The sequence below is a fragment of the Phacochoerus africanus genome, chromosome 9 (genome assembly GCF_016906955.1).
Source record: "Phacochoerus africanus isolate WHEZ1 chromosome 9, ROS_Pafr_v1, whole genome shotgun sequence".
NCBI classification, from domain to species: domain Eukaryota; kingdom Metazoa; phylum Chordata; class Mammalia; order Artiodactyla; family Suidae; genus Phacochoerus; species Phacochoerus africanus.
In genome coordinates this window covers 19214342-19237530 of record NC_062552.1, presented here as the reverse complement: position 1 = coordinate 19237530, position 23189 = coordinate 19214342, and the positions used below count along the sequence as shown (strand labels likewise).

The following is a 23189-nucleotide window of genomic DNA, read 5'->3' as shown; positions in this document are numbered from 1 at the left end:
GGTAGGCTTTGTCTAACTTCATCAGAAAAGAGCTAAATGAAACTGCTTCAAAAAAGCTTAGAACTTAAAACTGAGACTCAGGAGACTTGAGACTGAGCTGTTTATTAGCTCTGCATCCTTATGCCATTCATTGGACAAAGCCAGTCATTTTCCTAACACACAAAAAGGAACATCAGCATTTCTCCCTCACAGGTTTGTTGTAGAAAGTAAACGCTCTGGATATCAACATGTTTTGTAAACACCAAGGTGTTATGTAAATGTAAAGCATGTCCAGTTCCTTTCATCATTTTCTTGGTTGATGTTTTCAAATTAAATAATTTCAATATAAAGCAATTTCACGGGAATGGAAATCTGCTTCAGAATCTATTGACAGCTCAAAATTGCAGACTCACTTGAGTAATTCGTATCCTCTTTCGTTGGCACCGCCAACTCAAAAGGTAGAAACAGGTATGGTTGCAAACCAAATAGAAAGGGCACTTCAAATCATTCTTTATCTATATGTACATATAAGAGATTTTGCATGGTTATTTTTGCTTGTAACTCACACACAAAACCCCTGAGTTTGTTATAACAGTGTCCATGGTTAGTTTTCTGTGCTGACAGATGAATAGTTTATTTGTGTTAAAGTGGTAGTATCTATGGTTATGGTGATAGAAGCCAGGAGGATTTAAATGCTGAATGTATTTGAAGCGTAGCGATTGCAAGTTATATAACAAGTGAAGCAACTGGCTGAACAAAAGAAAGCACAAGATTCTGAGGGTAATTCATGTCATGCAGAGCTTAAATGATGGTGCAGAAGATGGCAATGCTGGAAAAGTATTTTTCAAATGAAAATGATCAACTTTCTTCTTGAATTTCTTTTACTCATATTTCTTCTAATATTTTTGAAACTATGATTAAACTTCAGGGAGCTCTTAAGCCTTTATTTTATAGCAAAGAAATCTAGAGATTTTTTTCCCCCCAAAGTATTTCTTCTGCATTTTTGGAAACTGACACTACTACATGAATCTTGTGGATCTGAGATGGTTTTCCTGCACATGACAGAATGTTTTCTTATAATGTCAGAAATCAGTCCTTGAAGATTTCCAAAAGACCCATTTTATTCCTAAGCAGAGGGAGAATTTGCACTGTCTTATGTAAATACTGTTTAAGTAATGGAAATGTATGAACATTTCCAGAGGTAATGATTAAAACATTCCAGAGGATTGATTAAAACATTTTATCCAAAAAACAATAATAATAAAACAGAGCTAAAATTAATTCTAATAAAGCTCTTTTTGGCAACTCAGCAATGATAGTAGTTGAGGTAGAGAATGTATCTATCTTCCTATGGTTATAAATGAAATACTAGATTTATGCTTTTTTTTTACATTAAAACATTTATTTAGCTCCTTTTATGTATGAAGCACAGTGGAACCAGATCCCAGTGGTAGACACATAGCTTGAAGTTGGCAAAGGTATGAAGTTTGTATGTTTTGTTTATGCCATAGCTAAAGAATGATCACTAGTTAATATCTTGTAGCAAGTAGTAATGGCATAACAGGGGTCTCCAGAGGTTAACTAGTTCACCCATCTGTCTCTTAGCTGAACCAATGCCTAAACCATCCCACAGGGCTGAGCATTTCTGGATCATGAAAGTGCTCTCATAGGGAGAAAGATTTCCCAGCCTTTCACAGCTCTTACTCTCATCCACGTGATCTGTATTACTTTCTTTGGCTTAAAGTCTGTGATTAATGGAACTATGCACATAAACCACTCTGCACAGCAAAATTAATATAAAAAAGAGAATTATATATATAGTAAGTAGCAAACTATTGTGGGGAAAAACGTTCCCCAATAGAAGTATGTATTTCTACGGCGTCAATTTTGTTGACGTTTAGAGTAGACAAGTGCCAGCTCTGAAAACGGTCCTTATTACTGTAGTTGCTCTTGATTAGTAGCTATTGATTTCTGCTTAAGTATTTCCAGTGGCTTGCTTTACTTTTTAATAATTTTTAAAAAGAAATTCATGTAGCTGACTCAAAAGTAATAAAAGAAACCCTTACTGTGTTTTTCTCCCCCTCCCAGTTACTTGGACATAGGAGAAATGAAGAAAAGACCAATGGATGCTGTGAATACAGAGGTAATACAAGTAATTGTAACAGTGCTGCTTTGTGTTTCTTATGGTGTCTTAGAGATTTGGACGGCCTCCTGATCATAAGAGAGGAGTTGTCCAATGTGTATAAATAGGACATTAGATGTTTTAAGGCAAAGATAACCCTTTCTTTGGGTCATTATCAGAAACAAACAGACTGCTCCTATTTTCCCATTTTCTAGCTGCATGTTCTCTGGTTGAAATCCATAGGAATTTTCTCTGTTGAGTGGGAAGAGATTCTGAGCTCTGTGGTACCAGTCTTGCCAGCACTACATCCTGCGCTAACTTGCTTCTGACGGCTCATGTCTGAAATGGCCAAGATCAACCTGGCTGGCTTTCCAAGAAGCCTTCTTGGACTTTCTGTGACAGAAGGAGAGCACCCCCATTTTAACTTGTATTAAAGTCACACGAGCGTGGTCACCAGATGCTTGCATGAAGCTTGGAAACGCGTCTTATGAAATGCTCAGGACTCTACGCTGCACATAGCATGTGGCTCCATAGTGGAGTCATCCCTCGTGGATATTCTATAGGGTGTATTCCTTAGTTTATGGATGGAAACATAGGTTAAAAGCAAAGTTAAGAAAATAGCCTTCCATGTCCCAACGAGACAGGGAAAATTATAGTTAAATGCTGATTGGTATTCTGTTCAGCCGCCCAGGCTTCTCCTTCTCCCATTTGACCTCACATAATTAAGTTCTCCCAGTGGGTGTGTTCTGCCAGGGAAGAAATGGCTGAGAGAAAAAGGAATTTGTCCTCATTTGTAGTGCAGAGCCCAACTGGCTGCAGCTCTGGCCATTTCCTCTCATACCATGTTTAAGCCCAACAGGACCAACTAGATCTCTCTAGAAAAAAATACAGAGGGATACATTCTAATTGTGCAGTATTTGGAATAACGTGAGGTTAAATTCATTATTCAAATAATTTGTGGGAAGAGGGGCTAATTTCAGACATTGTTTAAAATAATATTCTTGTTGCTATTTTTGATTTTCAATGTGTCAATTTGATTATTTATAGAAGGAATAACTTATTGCTTAAAGTAGACAAAAATATAAATTTTTCAGGTGGTGCTTATGTTACAGATGAAAAATGACCACTAGTTAATATCTGTAGCAATTAGTGAAAAAAAGGAAGACACTAGTGAATCTGGATATAATTTTGTTTGAGGAACACACGACTGTTTGAAGTGAGCTACCTTACTTGTTTGTAGCTGGTGGCCAAAGTAGAATTTGAGATGTGTAAATTCCTGAAAAATGTGAGCCTGTGTTTACTTTGGATTCTGGTATCTTTGCTGAAGACATTGTGCCTGGCAAATTGCAACAGGTGTGCGGTACTTTTTTAGACTATATTTTTAAAAAAGATTATTCTTTAGAAAAGAAGCATTCACAAGGACCGTAGTTAATTTAATTTGCTCATTGCTTTTCTCTTTTGGAGCAATAACTATTGGTTTCTCTTTCCTTTGGGTCCTAGGCATGAGCCACACAGACAAAGTTATAATGTATGAGTGCAAATCTTATGTGTGGTAGACCCACCCTTCATCTCCAAAAAGAGCTGTTCATCTATCCTGCTTTCCTTCTTACTGGTGATTCCTCTCCCTTCTCATTTCCTCTAACTGCATGGTTTAAGTCCCTTCTCATTTCCTCTAACTGCATGGTTTCCTCATGGTTCCTAGTCGGATTCGTTTCCGCTGCAACATAATGGGAACCTCCCTAAAAGAGAACTCTGAATGCCTTTTCCCATACAGATACCACTTTTGCTGTAGGTTCTACAGTCTTGCCACTGCTGTTTTCAGTGGAGCACGAGTCAGAAAGGCTCTGGTGGGCTGTCCTGAGAACTTCAGTTTTGTGTGTGTAATTCTTACTGGACAGAAATACCTCTCTCTATTCCACAGGTGATTTACCGTCAAACAACTTATAAGTTACAGGGTAGTCTGGGTTCAAAATTTGAGAAACAACTTGATGGATAACTGGCCTTTCACAAAAAGCATAGATTCTGTTTTCTTCATCTAAAGCGGTGATCTCCTTTCAACTGAGAAAATAGTCTACACCTGGCTATTCTTTGCAGTAAGCACATCTTACTCCTCATCACCAGGAGGGAGTCACAGAGTTAATTCTGAAGGAGGTTTAGAATATGAATACACAGAATAGGAGAATTTGGGGTTGTTTCAAGGGAGAAATTTCATTGCCGGTAGCACAAACAGTGTTTATGCAAAGATGTTGCAGTATGAAGAGCCAGTAAGAATGACTTTAGGAGAACTGGGGACGTTTCTCTCAAACCTGATGTATTTCGTATTGCTGAAGTTTTCTGTGTTGGGGCTGTGTGATGAAAGCCAGCACATGCAAGTAGATGATTCAGTTTTTCTAGTTGCTTAGCGCATATTAATCCTGATTCTTCCCAGTACACATTATTACAGAAGGACCTTTCCAGTTGGTTGGGGTTTTGCGACACATGTGGCATTGGGTCCCAGCCACTGTGGCTAGGTTTTCACAGGCGGTAGGAAACCCAGCCAGCACATGCTGGGAGGCAGCAGTGTTCTCGTCTCCTCCCAGAGCACCCCCCACCCCAGTCCATATTACACTCTGCCTGTTCTCTAGACAGTTAATAATTTAGACACGGCAGTGTCCACTTGCTGACCACAGGTCACTTTGACATTCCAGGTTCTGTTGTGGTTTCTGCTGTTGCTGACTGCCCTTTGAAGAGCCACCGAAAGGACATCTAGTCCTGTTCCTCTTCCTCTTTGTGGCTGTGTCCCTGGACAGAGAACAGCAGAACTCTAAGGGACCCGTTTTGCTAACTTGGAAGAAGTATGTGGTCTAAATGGCCAACACTTTTTGCAACCGGAGGAGAGGGGCGGAAGCAGGAGGAAAGAGGGGGAAGGAGAAGGAGAGAGAAGTAAGGAAGACACAAAGGTGACTGGTGCTTTGCACCTACTCTGAAGTTGGGCAGCGCTGTGAACTCTGAGCAGACCTCCCTTCCTCACGTCTCTACACACTGGTCTTGCTTTTACTAATACCCAGATGAGGAGAGCTTCTAGGTACTCCTGGACTCCTGCCTCTACTCCTCAGTCATGTGGAGAGTTGTATTTTCATTTTTCTTCCCACTTTCCTTGCATAGAGACGGTGTTCTCATCTTCTGACTTTGGTAGCTCATTTCCTTGTTTACGTTTTGCCAGCCCCCTCTCTGCTTCCCACCACCAAGGTACACATCTCTTTCCGTACTTCCATGTTCAAGTCGGCTCATGGGCTCCTTCCTTTCCTCTTTCACAGAAGCAGTCAGTGGCCCCTGTCCTCTTCATGCCCCGCAGCCTCTGGTCTGCGCCTGGGTCTGCGCATGGGATCCTCTTCTTCCTGACCAGCCCATGCCGTGATTTCCCCCTTTGGCCCTCGTCGAAGGAGGTTCTTGTTTTTCTACTTTCTCCACTTTGCTTTCACGCGGTTGAACACCCGTGCTGGGCAGCATGGTAGTCAGAGGACAGGGGGGCAAGATGAGCAGGACAGGCGTAACCTCTCACCTCTGGGAATCTACAGTCTTGCTGAAAAGACAGATCTACCAACCTCTCTAGTACCACATAGTAAGTGAGTCATCTTGGTTAGGGGTTCAATTCTGTTTGCCTTGAGCTGTTTATTGGAAGGGCAACTTCCTTCTTCTTTGACCTTGAGCTGTAGATGGTCCTGACGGCCGCCGCCCGCCTCCCTCTGCCCTGCCACTGTGTCTCATCCATGTATTGAACCCTTTGGATTATGACATTCTTAAATAGAGTGCAAATCTGTTTCATTGTGTAAGAGGCCTTTGGTACACTTTTTATAGAGGAGACAAGCAGGCGGCTCGGCTGCAGAGCACTTAGGATGTGCTGGGCACCATGTGAGTCACCAGGCATAAAATGAGAACTTCCTTGCTTTTTATTTCTTTTGTTTGTTTGCTTGTTTTTGTTTTTGTTTTTTGTCTTTTTTGTTGTTGTTGTTGTTGCTATTTCTTGGGCCGCACCCACGGCATATGGAGGTTCCCGGGCTAGGGGTTGAATCGGAGCTGTAGCCACCGGCCTACACCAGAGCCACAGCAACAAGGCATCCGAGTCGCATCTGCAACCTACACCACAGCTCACGACAACGCCGGATCGTTAACCCACTGAGCAAGGGCAGGGACCGAACCCGCAACCTTATGGTTCCTAGTCGGATTCGTTAACCACTGCGCCACGACAGGAACTCCATATTTTTTTTCTTTTTTTTTTTATCTTTTTGCCTTTTCTAGGGCTACTCCCGAGGCATATGGAGGTTCCCAGGTTAGGGGTCTAATCAGAGCTGTAGATGCTGGCCTATGCCAGAGCCACAGCAATGCAGGATCCGAGCCATGTCGGTGACCTGCAGCAACGCGGGATCCTTAACCCACTGAGCAAGACCAGGGACCGAACCCGCAACCTCATGGTTCCTAGTCGGATTCGTTAACCACTGAGCCACGACGGGAACTCCTCAATTTTTCTTTTTAGGAGTTTGGAGTCTAGGGGAAGAGACAGACAAGTAAACCAGCTGTTATTAATCAGGGCACATATGCTGGGCTAGAGGGATGCTCAGAGCACTAGGGAAGGGTAGGTAGGATTAGGTTTATGGGTTAGCCAGTTTGAAACAGTTTCACGTATGATAGTATCTTTTATTTTTGGTCCATTTCCCTTAGATTAAGGTTTCGAGAACATTGAAGTATTATAATACTTAATAAATTTAAGGTGTAAGAATATTATCTTATTTAATGCTTATATCTGTGTAAGGATCAAAGCCTGTGTCTGACAGAAAGAATGAAAATCAGCTGGCTAGGAAAGTAAGAAAGGCAGCCTGCCGACTAGTCAGGCTTGGAGGACGGACACACGGCAAGCTGGCTGCAAAGTCAGCAGAGAACATGGTTTCTCCCAGTCGTGCTGCAGCTGTAAAATGCCACATGGGCCTCCCTTTGAGTGATGACTGCTTTCTCCAGGCTGACACTCCAGACACGTATTTTGCTGGGGATCTTTAATCACTAACCTGCCCTCACCTCATAACCACCCCTAGTTCATCCGCACTTTGAATTTCCCCTCTGAACTGCAGTCAGTCGAGAGCTAGATCTGCTTCCCTTAGACCCTCCTCGGAACCCTTAGTGAGAACCCAAACCTTACAAAAAGATGATACTCTTCTTTCTCAGTGTCATCCTGTGGGGTCTCTGAGTGCCGTCCCCGCTGCACCAAATCAGTAAATCTGATTTTGTCCCACTACAAATTTGTTCCCTTTCCTGGTGGTCTTCAACTGACTAGGCTGGAACACATACATCAGAGCTGTCTGCTAGATTGTTAAGTCTTTAGGAGGTCTGCTAATTTCTGTATAGTACCTAGCATTAATAAGATGGTAATAGTTTTAATTTTCTATAGTTTTGAATATTCCTTATCACAGTTAAGGGAGCTGATCTGTTTGCCTGCCAGGTGCATGCCTGGTGATTCTGCATTTCACATATGGGTTGGATGTCTCAAATAAGTAAAAGTCTTCATAGCCATTGTATATTTGGCTTTTTTTTTTTTCTTTTTAGGGCTGCGTCTGTGGTATATGGAAGATCCCAGGCTGGGAGTCGAATCAGAAGCTGCAGCTGCCAGCCTATGCCACAGCCACAGCAATGCCAGATCCGAGCCCCTTCTGCAACCTACCCCACAGGTCCCGGCAATACGGGATCCTTAACCCACCAAGTGGGGTCAGGGATCAAACCTGCATCCTCAGGGAGACTAGTTAGGTTGGTTACCACCAAGCCACAATGGAAGCTCCCAAAAGTCCACATTTTAAGGGCTGAACAGATTTTGAACTTTATCAGTAATGAGTCAGGAAATAATGGGACTGATTTTTGAGAAGCAATAAACTCCTAATTTCTGGAAAATTTGTTCCATTTCCTTGGAGTTATGAACACCCAAGCTACTCATTGTAACCTGAATAACAGCTGGGGTTGTCCATCTCTTGACGATCGGGATAAAACTGCCTTGAGCCTTCATGACCTAGCCTTTGGGATATCCTACATTCTTCTCAAGATTGCTGTGAATTCCTGCAGGGATTATTTCCTTCTGCTCACCTGTTTGTCTGAGCTTTTGCTTCCAGAGTGTTGGTTGAGTTCACGGACTGTCTTGTTTCTCTATAGATTATATGTGTTTAAGGCCCCACCAACTCAGAGGTGAAATCTTCTGAGATGTCCACACAATACCCTATTCCCACATATTTTTGCGTGGGGAAATTTACCAGTGATCTGTAGACACGGAGTGGGTTTTGTAGGTTATGGAGAAGGGCCAACAGCTCAATCCTTAGTATCAGACTTCCTCGTTCTTGAGAAAACCTTGGTCTTATGTGCCGCTTCAGGTTCCAGACTTTGGCCTTGCTGCTTGGCCTCCTCTTTCTTTTTCTCCCTCTGCCATTCTCTTGTCTCTTCTACCTCTACTCCAAGTTGCTATTGATTTCTAATACAGAACAATTTTTTTTTAAATTAAAAACCGAATGTTAATATTTCAGGGACATCCCAAATGAGTTACCAGTAGGGTTACAGAAGCTTCCATTCATTCCACCACAGCAAGAGTCAAGAATATTAAAGTTGAAGCAATCACCTCTATGGATACATAACAACAATATATAAAAGCATGTCACAGAGTACAAAAAAGCAGGCATTCAGCAGAGTATAAACAAGCATCAGGCTGATTGTCTTAATAAGAGGGTAGGGAAACTCGTTCTGGAGCTTTGTTTTGTTTCCTTGAATCTTGCTAATCTGTGTTCTCAAGGGCAGCAGAAAATATAATTTTATCCTGTGCCCCACATTTATATTTAAGAAAAATCAAGAATCTGCTTGGTTTTCCTCTTGTTTGACCTGCTCTTCCTTGTCTGCTAGTGAAGGGACCAGTCATAAGTGCAGTGAAAGGCAAGAAGATAGAGCTGGTCAGTCTCCCTGTCTTCTTTATTTTATTTTATTTTATTTTATTTTATTTTATTTTATTTTATTTTATTTTATTTTATTTTTTGTCTTTTTGCCTTTTCTAGGGCTGCTTCCATGGCACATGGAGGTTCCCAGGTTAGGGGGTCTAATCAGAGCTGTAGATGCTGGCCAACGCCAGAGCCACAGCAACAAGGAATCCGAGCCGTGTCTGCAACCTATACCACAGCTCACAGCAACGCCGGATCCTTAACCCACTGAGCAAGGCCAGGGATGGAACCTGCAACCTCATGGTTCCTAGTCGGATTCGTTAACCACTGCGCCATGATAGGAACTCCAGGCTCCCCATCTTCTAAGTGATCCATCCATGATTAAGTGTGCTGTCTAGAGTTTGGAGAAATGCTATCTTAAAAAGAAATCTTCAAGTTGAAATTCAAAGGCACCAATTAATGTCTTCTCAAGGCATAGGACCTTCCTTGTTAGATAAGCATCACACGAGATCCTGTTGAATACACCGCTCTCATTTTAGGTTTTCATTTATGGAGAACTTGGATAAACTTTGTTTCTTCTTAGTCAGGTGGAGTACTGCAGGAGAACCTTGGAGAGAAGGAGAGAAAGGAAGAGAGTTTTTGAGACCTCAGAACTTGGCCTCTTCTGAAAAGTTTGTGGGAACATGGGTTGTACTTCTGGCCAGTTACTCCAGTCAATGAATGTCTTTAAGATTTTGAATGTCATTGTTAAAACTTCACGTTTCACTTTAATCATTAGGCATTATCTCCAGTGAAACATATTCTGAGATCTTCTGCTTAAAGGCTTTTGTTTGGGAGTGGGTTTCTAGACATTAAATTGGGTGTAATTATTAACTTTACTGCAGGAAGGCACAGGGCTCTGTGGTTTAACTCACTAATCTTTAGCCTGGGAATTCTGGGTTCACAAGAGGAACTACTAAATAGTTAAACTCCTAAATATTTCTTTAACTTGGGGAAAGATTTCCAGATTATGTTAATCAAGTTTACTAATTTATCATAGGAAATAAAACTGACTTTTGTGAGTCCTTCCAATAATAATTGAAGCCCCTTTCCAATTTTTTATTTTACAGCTTCCCTCTGTGTTTCTAATGTTAAACTAAGTAAGAAGCATTCTTTTAAGGACAGCCAGTTCACATCAGAGGTCATGGTGATTCCAAGGTGACTATGACCTTGTCAAGGTTCTTGGAAGACAGTTTTCTGTTGAAAAACAACTGGCCATATTTCATTTTTCTTTCATACTTTCTTGTCCCATCTCTTTTTTTGGTATTGAAGTGTGTGTGTGTGTGTGTGTGTGTGTACAAGAGGGACAGAGAAGTGTTTATGTCACCCTGGAAAATATCGGTCTGATGAAACATCCATTAATAAACCTAATCATCTCTGATCAAAAGCCAAAAAGCTGGTGATTTTAGATTGTCCATTAACATGTGCCATGGCATTTATTCCAAATATCTTGCATTCTCTGTTTGGCATTTAGACATGATTTTAGAATGTCTGAAATTGGAAGACATGCAAATTACAACATGTATATCTTTTTTATTTATAGTAATAAGCTGTTCTAAGCGAAGACAGACTTTATTAAATGCAATTTATAAAATAATTATAAACCCTTTAAGAAAAAATAGAAAAAGTATCCAATAAAATAAATTGCTAGTTAATTGTGTGTGTTTAAAAATACCATTTAATCAAAGTATCAAACTATTCTATGAGCTTATTGCTTTTTCTCATGAAGTCAAAGGGACAATTCATGATGGAAGTATGATTATTTCCAGACGGTAGGAATAATAGGAAACTGTGATCAAACAAATAGCAAGGTATAGCCAAGGAAGACAAGTAAATTATGCTTAGTCATTTATTGAATGCTGCTGATGTATGCTGTTACATTTTCTTGAGAATGTTTATCAAGAGTCTACTGAATGCCAGGCAGTGGGCTAGATTCTAGCCACACTAATATAAGAAGACATCGAATATGTGCCCATCAGAAACGACAGCATGGTTGTTGTTGGAGGAAGACACTGAAAAGAGTTTTAAGGCTATGTGAAAAAGTATAAAAAGATGGAAAAATAATACCAGAGATTGTTAATCCAAGGGAAGACAATGATTTGTTTAGACCTCGTTAATAAGTGGCTTCGATGCTTATAAAGAATATGGTGACTAGCTCTTCATCACAGCTGGGTACCAAAAAGGGGGAAACAGAAGTTTGAAGAATCTAGGTCAGATTGAAAGAAAACCTTTAAAAAAATTGGTAAAGACTACTAAGCATTTATTGAAAGGAAGTATCTTATTTCCTTTTCATCTATTTTAAAATATAAATACATTCTTTTGACTTGCATATTTCAGTTGTATACCAAAATGGCAGAGGTGAATTGCGATGGCCCTCTAGCCTAAAGTTGTGTGGGTTACGGTGCTGCCCTGTTCCTGGGAAGCCCAGAAGGACCACTGCCCAGGTGGTCCTGCTCCCTTGTAGAGGCAGCCGTGTGAAGGAAGAGGCTGTGGAAGTGACTGGCAGCAATCCATGTTGGTACCTTATGTCGCGATTGCTCCAGTTTCAGAGTTTTTCAGTGTAAACAAGCAGGTGCTTCTGTGATTTGCTGGCACTTCCAGTTAGAGTTTTAAAAAAGCAACATAATTGGAAGTGACACTGCGAAAGTAAAGGGTTTGAATATTCCTGTTCTGGAGAGTGGTTTTTGTATTTGGAACTGGCGGTAGCCCAGCATCCTTGACAGATATAGCAACCATCCAAAGAGATGTTTCAGGTTTTTTTTTCCACACACGGTACATCCAGAAAAGAAAACCCAAGGGAGTGATGGGTTAAAGGAATAAGGGAAGTGAAACTCGGAGGAGTCAGTAATAAGAAACAAGCATATAAAGTCATCTCTAATAATACATTCATTTTTGATTGCGCTATAACGACTTAGCAATTGAGATTACACTTCTCTTTAATTTAGAATACATGTGTGTGTGTGACACACATTTTTAATCTTAAGTGCCTAACTTGTGCAAACTTTGTTTCAAAGATCCAGAGTAGCACAGAGCAGCAATAAATCCTTGGTCTCTTCCTGGTGGATTAAGTTTGGTGAGAACACCCTGCTAGTGAAGCTGGGGACTTGGACCAAGACCTCGTGGGACTCTTAGTTCTGGCAGATCCTTGGCCCCAGACTCTCCCCAGACATTCAGCTGTCCTCTCAAGTGTGGCTTTGGTTAAGGCGTGGTGAGAGTGTATGTGTAATTTAGCTTACATCGATCACTGTATTGGAGAACGACTAAAAAGGGCTGTGTTCCATGTAGGCTAATGGTCCTATCTTTATGTGCAAAATAAAACATATGTCATTGTACTTCAAAATGGCAGGATGGAGGCATTTTCTCAAGGTAAGGGTATTTATTTACATTCGGTTGATTTCATCATTAAATATAAGGGTGGTATGCTTTAGTATCTAGCTTGGCCAACAGTGGAAATTCCCATTTATTATTGTGAAAGACTTCTTTTTAAGCAGCCAGCCAGATCAAGCTCAGATGTCATCCCATGATTACATAGTTTGGATGTTTGGTTTGTTGAAATAAGGTTGATTTCAGCCCACCTGTTAGCTGAAGGCAAAATTAAGTGGCGAGGGACTGTGGGAGAGTGAAAACTAGATGGACTTGGTATATTTGCAATGTCTAATGTTTAACCTGGGACATTTCTCTCTAGGAAATTTCTAATGGCAGTCTATGCTGCTTTGTGGTGGTGGTTGTTTTTTTCTCTCGCCTTCCAGCACTAAGTATTTTTGAGTTTCGAAGATTTATGAATCTCCACAGTCGTCATTGCTATTTCCCATTATACAACCTAATATAATTTAGCAGCCAACTTTTAACAGTATTTGTAAAAGAAGTCCTCTAATATTACCTAAGTTGCATTTTGTAAATTATACACTGATTGATAAAATTCCACAGTCACAGCCTGTTTTCCTAGAATTGAGCAGGTAACTGAATTTCCATTACTATGAGTTTTGTGTTAGCTTATATGAGATCTTCCACAGCTGGTTTTTAAAAGCTGGATTAAAAAATTATTTGAAATATCAAATTAAAAATTATAAATGTACATATTTATTATAGCACAGAGATTCTTTTAGTATGGCTTTTGCAAATCTTTACCTTGCTTTTCACGAACCCTCAGTTGACTAATATTTAATTTAGTCAAATGGTTTGTGGAAATTGAATTGAATTAACTTTCCTCTAGTTGGCACTTTTTGTAATCAGATTGCCATGCCCTTGTGTTATTCCTGTTTCAATTATTTTATCAATAATATTGATAAACTTTGTCTGGCTCCTCTTACCTATTAGTCTATTGAACACATATACATGAGTATGTATGTAATGAAGTATAGGCAATGTGGTTTGTCACTGGGATTTTTCAGCATTTTACTTAGTGACTCATTTATTCCTAAACTCATCTTTTCCACTTCCCTGATTTACTTGCTTATGTGTAATCATATTTAGATTGTAGTTCTCTATCTTATGGTATTACATTAGTGCAGTTGTGTGCATCAAATTTGGTACAAGAGAACCTTTACAATGCTTATTACAAATGGATTTATCCTAGAAAGACAATCTTGGTTAAACATTTACATTTTAACCTGTAGCAATGTCAGTTTAGTTTGTGTGTCCCAGACACCCCGAGATTACCCTGGGCAATAGATAGAATTATAAGATCATCATGGCAGTCTCCCAGTACCCCATCTCAGTGTTCCTAAAAGATTATAGGAGAAGGTTTTGTTTGCAGCGTCTGGGCAAGGAGAGTCTGGCAATGAGTCGCTCTCTGTCTCTGCTGTTATTTTAGGCCTCCTTGCACGTGGGGGGTTTGGAGCTCCATGGAGTGACACTAATCACAAAGCTATGGTTCTCACTTGTTGGTAGTAGAAAATTAATATCACAAATTTTTTTTTCGTCAAAAAAGTTCCGAGCACCAATTTCTGTGCCAGGCATCATGCTAATTGGATTCACAATGGCATGGGAAACAGACAACGTCACAGCCTTCACGAAGCTTGTGGTGTAGTGGAAAAGGCAGATCAGCAAACAGGCCATCAAAATGAAGCATGCTGGACGGGGAGGGTGAAGAAAGCACGGGGTGCTGAGGGGCGGTGACCATGGGCCAGGGGAATCCTCAGAAGCTTCCTGGAAGTAGTGACATTTGAGACCTAAAAGGGATAAGTAGATGTCAGCCAGGCAAACGGAGAAGAAGAGTGTTCCAGGCAAAGGGAGCAGGCAGATGAGAGAGTGTACAGCACATCTGAAAAACAGGACTTCTGCTTGGCTGAAGCACGGGAAGGCATTGGGATGGGAAGCGTGGGGATGAAGATATATGAGAGAGAAGTCTTAGAGAGCAGACCGGGACCAGGTCATAAAGGGCTTTTAGGAGTTTCGACCTTCTCCTAAAACTAGTCGAAGGTTATTGATGGGGTTTGGGCAGGGAATTGATGCAATTACTCTTGCTGCCATGGCCAGGTTGGAGGTCAGGAAATCATCTAACAGAGATGGATGTGGTACTTGTGATGGGAGAGGCTGTGGGGATGGGAGAAGGATCAGATTCAAGAGACAGGACTGTGATTGGTTGGATGTGAGGATAGTAATGAGAAAATGGTTGGATGTTTCTCAGTCCATGTGGGAAAAGAATCTGAAAGAGAATGGATGTGTGTGTATATGTGTATATTTATGTGTGTGCGTATCATTTTGTTGTACAGCAGAACCACTTTGTTGTACAGCAGAAATTACCAGGACCTTGTAAATCAACTATACCTCAATAAAATTTTTTAAAATGAAAAAGAGAAGTATTGAGGTGCTAGATGTTTGAAATTGAGCCAACACAAATATTGGAAGATGCACAAAATTAGAACCCATTATGAGTGTGTGAGTGTTGTGTATGTGTGTGTATTTTTTACTGTGTGCTTAGTAGTGTTCTAGACACTTTAGAAAGATCATCTAATTTAATCATCACAGCAACCCTATGAAGTAGGGGTTATTATTATTCCCATTTTACAGGGGAGGAAATTGATGACTAAGACATGTTCTTACAGAGCTCAGTCAGGAGGGACAGGGGGTGAATACATTGTGTGCAGAGGAAAGCATTTCCTACTGAGATAACAGAATTTAATTGAAGATAATTCTTCAGTGTCGTTTTGGTTTTGAAAGGGCATTTGGAGGGTAAAGGGTTTTGTTTATTTTAATTATAATAGGAAGAACAACACATACAAAGAAGACTGAAAATTAGGAAGTACATCCAGAAAAAAGGCACAGTTTTCTTTTAATTTCCTTAATAACCTTCTTTAAAAAGTCATTATTCATCACAAAATCTTGCCTAGGGTTATTTTAGTTGTATTCTCAATTGGCTTTTTTTCCCCCTCTTTGCTAATATTCCCAATAGGACAGATATTTATGTTGAATATTTCCAACACAGTACTTGAAGTGGCTTTGGCATGTCTACATAGGAAAGTGCTCCCACAGGAAAGCAAAAATATTTTCACATGGAACTTTACTACAGAGAGTGAAGATATTGGAGAAAGAGATACTGAGCCAAGAACCATGAATGAATTTTAAACTTTTCATCATGTTTACTATCAAAGGTCTGTTTGGTTTCTTTAGCTTTTCTAACCAGATGTTTTGAGTAGCATCTACCAAGTTAGCAGGCAGACAAAGCAACTCGCAGAATTAGAAGGAGGCAACAGAGAAGGTAGGGTGTGTGGAAACAAACTGCATTTTCACCTCACTTGATCATGCTCGGCCCCACTTTCTTCACCTGAGAAATGGAGATAATAATCCCTTTAAAGAATGGTGGGAGTTCCTGTTGTGGCTCAGAGGTTAATGAACCTGACTAGTATCCATGAGATCTTGAGTCTGATCCCTGGCCTCACTCAGTGGGTTAAGGATCTCATGTTGCTGTGAGCTGTGGCGTAGGTTGCAGACGTGACTTGGATCCCCAGTTGCTGTGGCTGTCGTGTAGGCCAGCAGATGTAGCTCCGACTTGACCCCTAGCCTGGGAACCTCCATATGCTGTGGGTGCAGCCCTCAAGGGACAAAAAGAAAAAAAAAAAAAAGACTTGAGAAGATTGGAAACACATAGATGCATGAGAAGCCTGATACATAGTTGGAACCCAGCTAATGGGAATCATGCCATGTTGCTGCTGACGTTAATAAAAGCTTCTGAACTGACTAACTGGTCAGTGGAATAAGAGGGGGATCCCTGACCTCCTGTTGGCTGCCTTTAGTGGCTATGTCCAAAAGGAGAAAAAAATAAATGTCAGTGTTTGGTGGAGTATAAAACCCTCTACAGATGCTAGGTGACATATATCACTTCCTCTGACCATAGAGTAGATGTCTAATAAATGGTTGAGATGAATTATTATATAAATACTTGAAAGAGGAGATAAAGTAGCACACAATAAACTTGAGCATGTGACTGAATCTTGGAGTTATTCTTGAAATACTGAAGGTTTACATAATTTTGCAAAGATATAGAGAGTGAAAAATACACATGTGAATTAGCCAGGATATTTTCAGGAAGGAAGAGAAAATTTCTATACCATATTTTAGTGGGAAAGGAACTTTTGAAAATATATTGGACATCTTTTAAACCCTCTGATAAAGCTGGAGAACTAAGCTCAGAGAATGAGCAGTTATAAGGGGGTGAGGCAGCCAGAGCCCAGACCACATCATGCCACAAGACCAGGCCATTAAGGACAGTTCTGCCACCACCATTGATCAGTAGAGACATTCAGCTTCTCAGGCTGCTGCCCCCAACTTTTTACAATGCATGTGGCAAACACTACCCCTAGAAATTGGGCTTCGTTGCTATTGAGGGCACCACTTAAAAGTGGTGTCACTCTGCTTTGTTGTGTCACCAGTACCGGTGTAAAAGCCCTGGATAGTACTTTGGGGCCAAGCAACAGTCATGTACTGATGGCTTAGCTGCAATAGGGCTGATAAAGTGAACATCAGGCTCTTTAAAAACATTTTTTTATTATAGTTGATTTGCAAGGTTCCTGTCACTTTCTACTGTACAGCAAAGTGACTCAGTCACACACTCTCTTTCTCATATTATCTTTCATCATGTTAAGTGATTGGGCATAGTTCCCTGTGCTATACTGCAGGACCTTATTGCCTATTCATTTTTAATGTAAGAGTTTGCATCTATTAACCCCAAACTCCCAGTCCATCCTAGTCCATCCCACTCCCTCCCGCTCTGCCTTGGCAACCACAAGTCTGGAAATAGACTCACTCCATGGCTGTGAGTCTGTTTCTGTTCTGTAGATAGGTTCATCTGTGCCATATTTTAGATTCCACAGGTAAGTGATATCATACGATATCTGTCTGTCTCTTTCTGACTTCACTTCACTTAGTATGGAAATCTCTAGTTCCATCCATGTTGCTGCAAATTGCATTATTTTGTTCTTTTTTTGTGGCTGAGTAGTATTCCATTCTGTATATGTACCACATCTCCTTAATCCATTCATCTGTCTGTGGACATTTAGGTTGTTTCCATATCTTGGCTATTGTGAATAGTGCTTCAGCGAATGTAGGGGTGCATGTATCTTTTTGAATGAAAGGGTTTTTTTTTTGTCTTTTCAGGGACACACCTGTGGCATATGGAGGTTCCAAGGCTAGGGGTCTGATCAGAGCTGTAGATGCTGGCCTACACCACAGCCACAGATCCAAGCTGCGTCTGCACCCTACACCACAGCTCACAGCAACACCACATCCTTAACCCACTGAGCGAGGCCAGGGATTGAACCTGCAACCTCATGGTTCCTAGTACGATTCGTTTCCACTGTACCATGATGGGAACTCCCTTGAATGAAAATTTTGTCCAGATATATGCCCAGGAGTGGGATTGCTGGATCATATGGTTGTTCTATGTTTAGTTTTATGAGGAACCTCCATACTGTTTTCCATAGTGGTTGTACCAATTTATACGCCCACCAGCAGTAGGAGTCTTTTCTCCACACCCTCTCCAGCATTTGTTATTTGTAGTTTTATTAATCATGGCCAATCTGACTGGTGTAAGGCAGTCCCTCATTGTGGTTTTGATTTGCACTTCTCTAATAATTAAATGATGTTGAGCATTTTTTCATGTGCCTCTTGGCCATCTGTATGTCTTCTTTGGAGAAATGTCTATTTAGGTCTTCTGGGACATCGGGCTTTTTTACCTTCTGTGGCTGGTGGTGCTTCTCCAGGCTTCATATGGTGGGAACTCTATTCAAATAGAAAATGCAGGAGTTCCCATCGTGGCTCCATGGTTAACGAACCTGACTAGTATCCATGAGGATGCGGGTTCGATCCCTGGCCTCACTCAGTGGGTTAAGGATCCAGCATTACTGTGAACTGTGGTGTAGGTTGCAGACACAGCTCGTATCCCATGTTGCTGTGGCTGTGGTATAGGCTGGCAGCTACAGCTCTGATTTGACCCCTAGCCTGGGAAACTCCACATGCTGCAGGTGTGGCCCTAAAAAGTCAAAAGAGAAAAGAAAAGAAAAGAAAAGAAAAAAGAAAATGCATACAGGTGCTGGAAAGCTGAAATTGGACAAGTATTTATTACACATCTTTCAATGGTCCAATAGCAGAGTATCTTTTGTTTCTGCTAAAATCAATGCTGATGTTCTCATACCTCTGAAAATATTCTCATCCTCTTTTTCAGCAGGGTACCCACTGTCTCCTTAGTTATCATATCTTGTTCCAAGTCAGGATGTCTGGGTGATGTCTGTTCTTTTTCTAGTTCTGCTGCTATCCCAACTCAGTATTTTGCAACCTATATACTGAATTGTAAATGTAATTATTTTTACCTCATTTAGGTCAATGAGATGAAGAGGGGGAAGGATGTTAGTAACAGACAATATCCAAGAAACACGTGACATCACGTGAAACACAGGGTGTTTCTTCAGAGAACCATGAGACTAGAGATAGTATTCTTAACTTCCTTTTCTACCCTCGCATTCGTCTTCCCTCCTGACCTTTAGTTAGTACTTCATCTGCTGAGGATTCTCAACTGGTGGGGTGGCCCAAAGATTTGTGTTACAGGGATCTGAGCTCTTGGTAGTGTTATCTGTATAGATTGCTAATGTCTGCATTAACTTTTTTATTTTAAAAAACCTGTAAATTATGTATGACATATAAGAGAGAGATTATAGCTGTAGTTTACAGAACAATAGAAATAACATCTGTGTACTACATTCAGCTTAAGAGACAGAACAAATACACTTAAAGCTCCTTGTCTCTTCTTAGTCCCATTTCTTGCTTATTCCCCAAATGTAACCACTATCTTGAATCTTATATTTATTATCCCATTGCCTTTTGTTTTTCTTAATAGTCTAGTACATAGGTAGTCCTAAACAATATACAGTTACGTTTGGAACTTATGAAAATGGAATCACATGGTATGCGTTCTTTTGCAACCTGCCTTTTTTTTTTTTTTGCTCAGCATCATTTGTGATATTCATCCATGTTATGGGGAGCTGTATCTCTTCCATTCACGTTGTAGTGCTATATTCCATTTTATAAATATAATATTATTTAGTCGTTCTCCGATGGATTACATTTGGATTATTTCTAACCATTCCTCCTCCTTTCTTTTTTGGTATTATTATTGGAGATATTTCGTACCTATCTCAGTTTGCACACATGGGAGTTTCTCCCTAAGAGATATATACCTATGGATGAAAGCAACGTTCTGGGTGACAGTTTGTGTCTAAGAGCCAACGTCTGTTCATTTCTCAAGGGCTGAGTATTTCACTCCCCCCCATCGTGGGCATTTTTCTCTGGTGAATGGTTACAGGTCTCATTGAAAGGATTTTGAGGAAGACTCAAAAGTATTTATTTGTGATAGTGTAGGTTTGGCAAAGGTTCCAGGCCTCAGGTATCTGGATCTTACCAGGGGCTGTTAGATCTGATAATCGACTGTGGGGCTTTGACAATTGGAAGTTTAAGTCAGGCTTCGATTTACAAGATCTGGAGATTAAAAAAAAATTTTTTTTTCTTATTTTTGGCTGTGCCTGTAGCGTGTGGAAGTCCCCAGATCAGGGATCAAACCCATGCCAGAGCGGCAACCCAAGCTGCTGCCATGACCACAGCAGTTCCTTAATGTGCTGCACCACAGGAGAACTCCTGCAGATTTTTGTTATACAAGTCAAGTAGTGCATTGTGTAATTCTTTTAATCTTAGAACTCCCATGATCATTCATTCAGAATTATAGGTCCTTTGTAGTTGCCACATTGTCTTCCCTGGTTTACTGTGGGTGCTCTGTCTCTGTCCTCTGCCACCCCGGAATCCTGATACTCATTGGAAGTATCAGCCCATTTCAAACGCAGCATTTTCCACCATCACACTTGCTCTAGAAAGAGCAACTTCTAGAGCACTTTTGCGTTGTTGGAGCAACATTCCTCACTCCTGTGTTTCTCAAAGCCTTGTTGAAGGGAGTGTGTTTGCAGTTCTCCCTTCAGTCATATAGGTAGCAGATTAGTGGCTGAAGCACCTATGAACGATCTACTCGAAGATTTCTCTCTCCTTAAGTCTTTGAATTCCTCCGAGTCATTTGTCCACCAGTTCCTCTAAAGGACCAGCCAGCAAATATAGGTCATGTGGCCACTGTTGTAACTACTCAACTTTGCTGTTGTAGAAGGAAAGAAGCACTTGGCAATTGGCGAGTGGATAGGTGTGGCTGTGTTCCAATAAAACTTTGTTGGAAAACAAAACAAGCAGAATTTGACCGACGGGCCAACCTCTGCTCTGAATTATATCAAAGAAAACTTGGCATCTTTTTAACTTCATTTATTAAAGCCCACCACTCGTTCCCAGTGCTAATCAATTCGCTGAGCAAAAATCTAGGGCTATTCTTAGCTGCTCAAGATAGTATATTGAGGCCTGTCTTCAGTAGGTACACGCATGGTGATAAAAGAATGATCCCTCATCCAATGTTAGTCTCAACTAAAATCTTCAATGAATGCAGTATCAGGGACTGTAGAGTTATTGAAAAAGTTTTTTTTTTTTTTTTTTCCACTAAACATGCTTCGGAATTACTGCACCCCAGTTAGGAATAACCATAAACTAGAAGCCAGTTTTGTTTGCGAGAGCTGTCTTCTCTGCTCTACACTTGGTTTCCCTCCTGTGTTCCTCCCAGAGAATGGCACCACTACCCATCCAGTTTTGAGAGTCAAGACCCTCACTCATCCAAAGTGTTTAATTAATCACCCCAGCAGTTATAACTCCTAAGTATCTGAAGTTCATCCATTTCTCCCCCTAGCACCACGCCCAACATAATTCAAACTACTATTATATATTGCCCAATTTCCCTTGATCATCTCTCGTGTGTTCTTAAACTTATTCTCCTTCTACCACATTCTGCTTTCTATTTTCTTTGAACCAGAGTGTGTTAACACCAATCTGATCATGTTACCATGGGGTTTAAAACTCTCCAGCGACCTCCCATTATTCCTGGTGTAGAGATAATTGCCTTAACTTAGCCTATTTGGCCTTAAGCCAATCAAACTTCAGGTCACAACTCTTTAGTACCTTGAAAATAAATTTAGTTGTGACAAATGTATACAAAAATAGAATAGATGGCAGCAGATTGCATGATAAGTAGTGAAGGTAACTCCTGTTTTGTGAAGCAGATTTTGATTAAGTGTATGTGATTTAAGATGTAATGTAAGATATATTCTTTTTTAAGTGGATATTGCCTTGTGTTTCTTGTGCCTTCATATTCTTCTAGATCCTCTATATTCTTTACCTTGTCACTCTCCGTAGAGATGTAGAGTTTGTTTTTTTCTTCCCAAGAACCTGGATGGGACCTTGGATTATCTGGAAGAATAGAATGCAACAGAAGCCATGTTGCCTGACTGTGGGCCTTCCTTCAGTTCATGGTGTACCCCATGCTACCTCTTATCTCAGGGCCTTTGCACATCACTGTGCTCTGAGTCTGGAACATTCTTCCCCAGTCCTCTCTTTGCCTCTTTGCTCATACTTCCCCTAACTCGTGTCATTTCCTCAGGGAACCCTCTCTGACCTTCCTAAATAGATAAAATTTCCCCACTATTGGTGCACATTAGGCTTTTGTCCTTGTAATAGCTGCTTTTACCTTTGGGGGATTGAATGGTGGATTGAAGTCTGTCTCTCCTCCTAGATTATAAATTCCGAGAGGTCAGCATTGTCTATTTATAATCATCTTTGTGTGAGTCTGGCATTAAACGTTGTATCTGGCACACAGATTTTTTTTTTTTTTTAAATGAAGAGTACTCATGCTACTTTCCTGGTGTAAGAAAATGGCTGTGGTCAGTTTTTGCTTTAGATGCTACCATTTCCTTTATATTTAAAAATCTTAAGTTTTTTTTTAAAATGACAGAGTGTTTCCATTTTTAAGGTGCATAATAAATTACTCACCATTTAGAAGCAGAAAACATTGATTTATTTTGCTCATGGATCCTGTGAGTAAGGCATTTCAGGGAGAGTGCCACAGAGATGGTTTTTCTCTGCTCCTTGATCCCTGAAGTCCTAGCTGAAGACTTGAAGCCTGGCTGCTGGAATCATGTAAAGGTTGGTTTCCTCCAATGAGTGATGGCTAGTGTTGGCTGTCAGGTGGGCTCTACTTCCTCTTCATCTGCCCTTTTCCATGTGGTTTCTTCTTGTGGCCTAGATTGGGCTTCTCCATAGAATGGCATGGGGTTCCAAGGGCCCATGTTGAAAGAGAGAGAGACAGGCAAGCAGATAAACAGTCAAACTCAGAGGTCGTACTTTACTTGCATTCTGTTCTTCCAGAAAGTCCAAAACCCTATCCAGGTTTTTAAGGAGGGGAAACTGACTTCACCTCCTAATGGCACGTGGAAAGATTTGGAAAAGGAAGTGGGCAAGAAGTTTTGCTGTGGCCAATTTTGGAACACATCATTGGCCGTGCTGGGATTTCAATTACATCATTTAGATACTGTTATAGAGATTTTTGAGTATGCAGTACACAGTGGCTCAGCCTGGAGCTGGTAGTTAGTGTGCACACACATGGGCGTGTGCACATGCACACGCGCGCGCGCACACACACACACACACACACACACACACAGAGTAGTGCTTTCCTCTCCAGTGGGGCAGCGTTAGCAACTGCAGTCCCA

The 23189-nt window shown here is 40.8% G+C and overlaps 1 protein-coding gene across 1 annotated transcript in view; it reads left to right on the top strand.

Moving 5' to 3' along the window:
* DCDC2 (doublecortin domain containing 2) overlaps positions 1 to 23189 on the top strand; it is a 169699-nt gene that overhangs the window by 2720 nt on the left and 143790 nt on the right. The window contains exon 2 of the mRNA XM_047796276.1: positions 2068 to 2122. Coding sequence (XP_047652232.1) covers positions 2068 to 2122 — 55 coding nt within the window. The remainder of the gene's footprint in view (positions 1 to 2067; positions 2123 to 23189) is intronic.